The 9672-nt window shown below is 31.9% G+C and overlaps 1 protein-coding gene across 1 annotated transcript in view; it reads right to left on the bottom strand.

Moving 5' to 3' along the window:
- Positions 1-923: 923 nt before the first annotated feature.
- The window catches only part of CHIC2 (cysteine rich hydrophobic domain 2), a 58209-nt gene continuing 49460 nt past the window's right edge, over positions 924-9672 (bottom strand). Inside the window, exons 4-6 of the mRNA XM_006048212.4 lie at positions 5779-5835; positions 5553-5612; positions 924-2365 (exon numbers count right to left, since the gene is read on the bottom strand). Coding sequence (XP_006048274.1) covers positions 2315-2365; positions 5553-5612; positions 5779-5835 — 168 coding nt within the window. The 3' untranslated portion in view covers positions 924-2314. The remainder of the gene's footprint in view (positions 2366-5552; positions 5613-5778; positions 5836-9672) is intronic.

Raw genomic sequence — 9672 nt, 5'->3', positions numbered from 1 at the left:
TGGACTAATGTTCATATAACACAGAATCTCCGACATTCCTAACTTCCAGTAACATGGACACTTAAATTCATGATTCAAGAATGGGTAAACCAAAGGGCTTACACTGAGGGCTACTAATGAAAACCCAAACATGGAAATCTAACTGCTCAAAGCATAACTGGCTTATGGTAATGTCATATATTAAGCATGCACAGCTCTTTTCCATATATTAATTAGAAATATGAACGCCCATTTCTAGGGACTCTTTAGGCAACATATTTCTCAATAGAATCAGGAAAATACTTTAAAATCCTATAGTTAACATTATCAAGTATGAAAACTATCCTGTTAAAAATAATATTCTTATGGGAATATAATGTTAAAATTACAATTTATAGAAGATTAATAGGAGAAAAGAATTATGCCTAAATGGGTACAGTTCTTCCTATAAAGCTGATTAACATGATGCTCCACAAATTTACAAAATTTCAGATTTGGAAAACTGTGCTGCATAGTCTACACAGTCATATTTTTCTGTTCTTTTGGAATCCTCCTGAGGCAAAATTAGTGTTCTCCATAAGATAATTTGTCACAGGGAAACCACAGAGGAATACTAGAGTTTCTGAATAGCATTATCTTTTAATTTGCACTACTTTTAAGGTGATAGGACATATCCAAGACATAAGGTAAATAAAATGATAAGTGTATGAATTCTCTGTACTTTGAGCTCTTCATAGGAAAAGTGTTTTACAAATTCAAGTTGGTGTTTTGGGAAGCAAAGGAAACAAATAAATCTCAGGACACACCCCTCTCCAAAAATCCTAATTTTTAAGATAGTTCCTAATATATGATATAGGATATGTCATTAAATTATTCAAATTCACAGAGAATTACAGTACTTTGGAGAAGTACAAAGAAATAGTTTTTAAAAATACAGGTATATAAATTAATGAAACTGGTATTTAAAAGATTTAATACAAGGAAAAAAGTATTATATAGTGGTACCAATTCTTAATACAAATTAAGCATAGTTTATATAATTTCAAAAGTTATTCACATTATTGCTCGATACCACAGTTGTATGGAACATGTTGTATACACACACAAAATTTGTATAATTTCAAGGTTTATAAAAACAAAAATTTACACATAGGCCATTCAGAAATTTAGAAAGTTTTAAAATGCATGGAGATATGTACAACCAAAAGGAGGAGAAAAAAAAAAATGTATGCCTGTACATATTTTAAAGAAACAAAATGATCTGACTCAAACTTGTGTATCATACTCTTAATCAAAAAAGTCTACATAACTGGACTGAAAGCAAACTAGTGGATTAAAACAGTACTAGATATGCCCTCCATTTCTTAGTAATAATCTGCTTTAAATATCAATGGGATATTAAACACCAGTTTAATTCTATAATGTTTGTTTTCTTTCAAAAACTTTTCAGAAGCACATACGCATTCTACAATTGCTGTTAGATTGAGAGATATTTTCCTTAGAAATTTTTTAAAGGAGTATTTCTAGTATTCCTATACTTTTGTACATAAGATTTGATAAAACAATAAAAAATAACCCAAATAAGGCCATTATTAATACCTTGATAAAAATATACAGATTGTAATGCTACTGTGTTTTGTGATCCTGAGCTCTAGTAAACATTAGATGCATGCATACCATTCACTGATTTGTCTATTCTAATGAAAATAATTTAATCCTGCCTTACGACTTTTGAAGACGGAAATACTTTCAAAACTTTTTGACAGGTCTTTATAATGTTACAGATATTTCTGCTGTAAACATAGCATTAGGAATTGTATGGAAGGAATATGTTATGGTTCAAAAAGCTATGAAAGAAAACACTATTTTAAAATAATGACAATAAATTTAAAAAGCAAGAGAAATAATACAGAGTGTGCTTGCTAGAATAATAGATAAGTAGAGCCTTACAAAGGTCTTTTTCTATATTAAGGAATTAATAAATAAAGGACTGTGTATACCTTGGTGGTAAAATAAAAAAGCTGGCCACTTTTTATGCTAAGTTCAAATGTATTTTTTTTTTGATAATACAAAAAAGTAATCCTTGAAAATCAGAATACATAACAGAAAGAGCACAATAACTTAAGTATTAAACATCTGTATGAAATAACTGTTGCAAAGTTTGACAAAAATGCACACTTAGAACATGCGGTTATTAAAAAAAAAAAAAACAACAACAGAAAAAAACACCACACGATTCTGTAGAACCAATGTTATGTCACCACCAGGAGAGCACCAAGCAAGGCACCATTGGAAAGACAACATACTTGGAAAGTCTCTATAAATAAAGTAAATGCTAATCTGGTCGAAAAATCGGTGTCTTTGGTAAAAATTCTATGAGGATGACCTGTAGAAGGAGAAAACAAGTTTTAAAAGGATTTCTTTAAAATTTTATCTTAAAAAAACTTCAGTTATATTCCATCACTTAAAACAATTTTTATAGTGCCTCTGACAAAGAGCAGAATGCATGCATGAATGAATAAGCAAAGGGAGCTAGCATTTACTGAGAGCTAACTACATACCAAATATTTCATACTATATGCATCTATTTAATCCCGACAATGAGGCAAGTATATCATACTCACTTTATAGATGAGAAACCTGATGATTTGAGAAGTACAACACCATAGATTATGGTGGCTGCAGCTGACCCTAATATTCAGCTCCACAGGCTTCCTCCCTTTTATTTACAGCCCAGTTCCACGGGTCTTTAGGTTCTAGAGCTGTTCTCATTTTACTGTACCAGGACATGTGATCTCTAGACCAAGTGTTGGTTCTCTCTCTTAATTTTTTAAAAACACTCTTTTCTTTTTAGGTTAGCAGAATTAAAAGTTAGGCTAGCAAAATTAAAGGTTAAAAATCTGTTCCAAAGGACTTTTTACTAGGAAACTAAATGAAAATCGATCAAAAAACAAAACACAGTAACACAGAAAGACACAAGTTGACCAGAGCTAATTTTTATTCCAAACTTGGAACTGGCTTAAATTATAATCAATTTTCCCGCTTGTTTCAACTCTGTATGGAATGGATGCTAAACAAAAAATTATTCAATTTGAACAGTTTCCAGTTTGAGGAACTCCTCAGTCTTTTTAGAAACTGTCTTGATATGACCTCTAGGTTTGGATACTTTTCTACATTTAGTCATCTGAGCCACAAATCTTCATTTTCACTCTTTAGTTCTCCTGATTTTTGACCTGTCTCAATAAAGAAGGTATTTCTATACGTGGCTCCAATATACTCCTCCCCAGCTGACTCATCATTTGGTGCCCCCTGTGCCACTCTCCTGACCTGTTATTTGCCTACAAAATGTTCACTAGCTTCCTACTCAGCTTCTTTATTTGAGCTAGAGTCCTCTGTTTCTCAGTGTCCTCACCTATAAAATGAAAAGATTGGAGAGATGGCAAGATTCTTTGTAGCTCTAAAATTTGATGACTAAATTATATTTTCCAGTATATATTATACAATGAATAGTAAAAGATATCTTTGACTATCTGAATTATTACTAGTTTTAAAAGAATATATCCTACAAACTTTTTCCCTTCAGAAGCCATACACAGAAGTTAACCATTTGTCTCATTTCTTCTGCCATATCTGAATAAAAGAAAATTTGGTGTATTTCATAGATTTACTCCAATATTCAAAACATAATCAAGGAGAAATATTTCCCTTTAACTAACAAATGAAATTTCTGTAAATTAAAGAAAATTTGAAGTCAAACAGATATACAGATTATTTCTATTTTAACTTTGCAAAACTATTTTTAGGGAGTTTTTAAAATTATGTTTTTCCTCCACTCAACTGTCATAAATACACATACACACACACGAACACACACACACTCCAAGAAAACTGAAGAAAAATACATTTTAAAGTAATTTTTAAGTCTTTAAAAAGCTATTCTTCTAGATATCTTCTATGATGGTAAGAAAATATAATGGCTTTAGGACAAAACTATCTAAAAATTAATGACAATTTAACAGAGCAATAAGAGCACATATTTTACAGAGCACATAAGTTCAGAATGTTTTGGAAGGTTACATTATTTTCATTAATACTACAACATCATAAAAATAAACATTAAATAGAATGAGCATATTTTATGAATGAATGATCTTATAGTTCTATCTGGAAATAACAGTATTGGGAATACTTTTATGCTTTGCTTTCCAAAGTAAATTTACAAGTGTGCTAAATAAATAAAGCTTCTATTTTATTAATAAGCTGAGTGTTTGGGTTTATAAATATAGCAAATATTTTTTCACAAAATCCTTTAAATCACTTACATATCCATCCCTTCTCACAAAATACATAAACTCTCTCACCAATGAGTTTTCATGTATGATGAAAATACAAGCCTAGTATTTTCATAGGTCAATCTCAAAACAAGTTATTTGAATGTGCTTTTATCATTATACAAAAGTATCAAGTGCCTTTTTACCATCATAAATTAACATGTTTGATATAATAGATAATGATAAAATCTACATTATTTAGTTCACTGAATAGAGCTATTCTATGAAAAAAGATACATTTTAAAGACATCTTTTATGTTCAAGGCTAGAAATAGGATTTGATTGTGTGATAATGAAAGAAAGAGAAAATGCTACAGAGAAAAATGATTTTATGATAATTTCCAACTATTTCCAGTATCCAGGCACTGTTTTCATTAATCTTTTATACACACACACACACACACACACACACACACACGCTACCTATGATGGCTATGCTGTGTCAAAGAATAGACAAAATTTGTCAGAAATGATGTGCTAGATATTCAACCCCGTGCTCAGTTCTTCTTCTTTTCATATTTAACATAAAACACCCAGGCTCAAGGGAGAATAAAAATTGACACTTTTTCTATAGTATTCTGAACTTTTCAAACTGAGAAAAAATTTTCAAGTAAATCAAGTAGTTGGTAAATTAAATCCCATTCTAAGCTCTAAAATTGACTGTATAGACATACCCATTAGATATCTTTTAAAGAATAAACACAGGGTGAGCAGCATCTTATCTCCTGTTTACTTTTAAGATAATTTTTACAGAATAATATCCCAACAACACTTTGAAAGATTCTTTAAAGGCCACAGAGGTATGGGTAGTTAAAATCTATAAAGGCTAAAGGTTTCTTAAGCTCCAGCGGCTTGGCTGAAAGGTTTTCTTCCATACTTGGAAACCTGATTAGCATTATATAAAAAAGCCATATCTGACTTGCTGCGTAACCAAAGTTGTGGTTATTCTTTATACAGCATCTAAAATTTCACACTCCATCAACACATGTTCAGCCTATTTTATCTTGGCAATTAATTTATTATTTTTCAGAACACAGTGAAGCCTTGTTTTCAAGTCATTCATAACTTTATAAATCAGTCTTGCACATGAAACCATGCATCTGTGAACCGTAGAAAATCCTTGCACTCAGGAGATTAAGCTTCTGACACCTTTGCTGATTAATAATCATGGAAAGAATAAGATCAGAAGCAAAATAAATGATCATTTAATAGAGAAACTCACAAAACAGCCCTTTAACTTACATATTCCATCATGTTATTCGTTTCACATTTCCTTTTGCTCAGTCTCCAGTGCAAGCACAGCTAGACAAGTAGGAGAGTAAAAGAAGAAAAATGAGCTCTATTTTATTGCAACACACAGACTAACCCATTTGCCCATCTTTCATATTTTTAGTTCAACAAAAGCATCTGTTTCCATACTGTGCAGTTCAGACCTCAACAGTATGAAGCTGCTCCCCGTGGTACTCACCTTGTGGTATAACCTATTGTTTTCCCATTCTAATAACTTCTCAATCGATCTTCGTGTCTAGAAGACAAATGAGAAAAAAGTTTACTCCTGACTGGTTTTAGAAAAACGTGGTTTTGCAGCTGTTTTTTGTGTGAAAAGGAAAGAGGTATAAGACAGTGACTGAGTATAGAGTGGTCTATAACATTAGCGACATTCTAGCACTAAATAGTAGCCTGAACAGAAATAGTACTGTTTTGATAAAGATATGGTTTTGGTTTTGGGCACTGTATTTTTTAACTGTTTTAAACTTACTAGTCTCTGATTTACTTAAGTCTAAAAAGCTAATGTTATCCACTAAAAAATACAAATTTAAATCCCCATTTCTTTCAAAAATATTTCTATAATATTTAGTAGTAATAAGAATACCTTAATACATATTTTAAAATAAAGCTATTTATACATTAACAAAATGAAAAGGGTCTTTAGTCTAAATTAAAGAAGGAAATGATTAAAAGTTAATAAAAAATATCAATCTGTATCAAATCAAACTTTTATATCATACTTAAAAATAATGTCCAAATTTAAAAGCTAAGCTTATTTATTATTTCACAAAGATTTTCAGAGGCAAAACTGCATTTAATCCAATCATTTTTGTTGGTTTTCAAATAAAATTGGTTTTATTTGAAAATCAAACTTTATTCAATACTACTGTTAAAGCAATCAACTAAGAAATTTATACTGAAGGTCACTTGATTTTTGCAGTATACACTATGCAGCATGAAATGTTTCTTGCTTGCAGAGGAATAAAGAGGAGGATAATTCATGGTGCCAGGTGTTAGGATGAGACTGACCCAGCTGCAGGTGCAAACAGGACAGTGTGGCCACAAGAAGCAAATGCAACTTGCTGCAGCTGCAGCTTCCTTGCAAGGAAAGGAAAAATGCATCCAGCTCCATTAATGTGCCACAACTAAATAAGTACTAATCATCAAATATGAAAATCTGACTATCAAGAAAGGATGAGCGAGGTGAAAAACTGTTATGACCAAGCTGATATTGAATACTCTAATGTTACATAATAAAATGTTTAGTATCTATTTAAGGCATCTACGGTAATCTAGTTACCATATTACCTTTTAGCATGTGGAACATGCTAAATACACACCACAGCCACAAAGGTGCCAATTATAATTCATAACTACCACTTACTGCCTTACATTTTCCAAGCTTATGTCAAAAAAAATCAGAAACTCAACTAACTCCCTGGGTAATAATATGCCAATGACTAATTTATTACATTCAATGACTAATTTATTACATTACTTTTTTGAACAGTTTTTTTGGCAAGAATTTTAAAGGAAAAAAAGTGCCCTTGTTAACAATGATCAGCAGACCTCACTTGTTTCTTTGTAAAGATAGCCTTTTAGAGGCAGCTCTCCTTTTAAATGAAAATAGGGCAGCAGTTATGGTCACACTTTTTGTTAATTTAGTTGCCAGTCAGCCCCAAATCAAAAGAAAATAAGGCTGCAGAGTGTAATTAACATTCAGTTCAGTCGTTTTGTCCCTTGTCTAGCCCCCAAGCTTTGTTAAAATTGCCATCTGAATGCTGAAGGCTGTAGGGAAATCGATTTGATTCTAATCGCACCATGAAAAGAACATGATCTAACTGCTTTCAGCCCTCCGTAAATCTGTACTAGGTCTTTAGCACAATGCAACTTTCAATTTAAAAAGCACTGAATGTCTCGTCAATGACTTTGTGAAGAAAAAAGAACAAGGAGCAGACATAAAAATTCCAATAGTTGTTTAAGCATTAAAGTTCATTTGCATCACAGCGAACCTGAAAAGGGCTGACCTCTCAAACCGCCTCTCAGGTCTATGAAGTTGTAGCCTTGACAAGCTCACATTGACAGAGCTCATTGACTCTGAAAGGCTACTCTATCAATGGTGAAAAATGGCAATAGGTTCTACTCTGAGCAGGCATCTGCCTGCCCACCCGCTGCTAAACCAATGGCAAAACCGATTCAAAACCTGAATCTACCTTGTAATCTTCCTTTCTAGGACCTTTTAATAATAGATTAAGATTACTATACAATTTGAGGTTTTACTTTTGCTGATGTTTAAAAAGGGGGTAGGAGGTATGAAAGAAGTAGGGTGAGGAGAACAAGCTTTCAAGTCTGTTGTTTCATATTAATATATAAAAATTAGAAGTTTAACATTACATTCTGCAAATACGCATTACATACAGAAAAAAAGTGTAGTTTCCACAATCATTCATCACAAATTTAAACCCATACTATAACAAGAACAAACATTATGAATGGATCTCATGGTGCATATGATACATACACACAAACACACATCACTTTAGAAACTTAAAATATTTACTTTAAATAACTCAAATCAACTACCCATATTTGATTAAAAATCAAGTATAAAGTATGAAACTTAAATTCCAAAATATTTATGTAGAAATGCCAAATTTATCCTTTGCTTCTAATTGGAAGTTTAATGACAGAATTTGATATAATAATTGTATCTTAAACAATATTTAAGAACTCTAAACCAAACAAATGGTGGTATGCCATATTCCAAATAAGCATCTAAACATAAAATATTTTTATACACTTGACAGTCTGGAGTAATAGCTGTGAATTTGCAGCATCTAATCTTGCTACTGATATAAGACTTCTTTCCTGCTTGACAGGTGGAAAAAAAAAAAGCACATGCACGTGTAGCTTAATTAATCATTGCACTTGACATCTCAGTGATTTACAGTGAGGAGCAGGTGAGAACATACAAAACCAGAAAGGAACTCTTGATCTGAGTGGAACATTTCTAGCACACTAAGGTGACAAGTATATAGACTGTAACAGTCATTAAAAAAAAAAAGAAACTGTGCCACAAATTATTTGCTAGTAACAACAAAAGCTCAAATTAAATGGGGGGGGAGTTTTAACTTCTGAAAATGTTTAATACTTTGCAATTATTTTCAGTTAACAAAATCAAAATATATTTTCACAATTAAATACAACACCAATTTGGCAGACATTTCAAAAAATGACACCAGCATTTATAAAAATCTATTTAAAAGCCTTTAAACATGAAAATAAAGTACCTTATTATTGCAGTACTCTAGAAATAAAAGTTAAGAGTTTATGTCCACAGGGTTGTCAGATAGCTATTTATAACAAAATATAAGATTGAACACTGCCAAACTCTATAATTATTACTGGACAAACAAACTTAACCATATAAAAACCTGTCCTTGATTTTTTTAAGTATTTCTATCGATCACCAAATCGACATAAATTAAAGGAAACTAATATGCCTCAGAAAAAAACAGTATGTATAGGGTCTATCAACAGGAAATACTTTTTAAAAAAATCATCTTTCAGTGTTCTAGGCCAGTGGATCTAAAAATAATCAATTTTCTTAAAAGAATTTGGTGCTTGTGAAAAGCACCAGATTGATAGTCATGGGAACTAAAAATCTTCTATTTAACTGAAAGAACAGGGGAAAGGGCAGTGCAGGCTTCAGTGCAAGCTTCCCTACAGTGGGCCTTAATCCTTTTCAGGGCTCACACCCTGGAGGCTAGAGGACAGGTTAGCAGTTCTTAACCAATGCATCCTCAATTCTTCTGCAAAAGATGATCAACAAGAAATCTAATTTTATCGTGGATTTTTACCCTTAGTTAAAAGGACAAAGACCACCAACCCACACCATGTAATCAAAACAAGGTTTTTATGAAAATAACATCATGTCAACTAACTTGGTTGGAAAAAGGACCGTTCTAAGCATTTGGACTCTGAACCCCCTCTCTCTTCACAGAGCTCGCTTTAGTTTTTTGTCACACATTTCCTCATTTCAACACTTTGCTAACTGTATTTTTCTCACTGGTGAACTAATTCTAATATAACC

This window comes from Bubalus bubalis, chromosome 7, assembly GCF_019923935.1.
Source record: "Bubalus bubalis isolate 160015118507 breed Murrah chromosome 7, NDDB_SH_1, whole genome shotgun sequence".
Lineage (NCBI taxonomy): Eukaryota > Metazoa > Chordata > Mammalia > Artiodactyla > Bovidae > Bubalus > Bubalus bubalis.
This window is presented reverse-complemented; position numbering and strand designations above follow the sequence as displayed.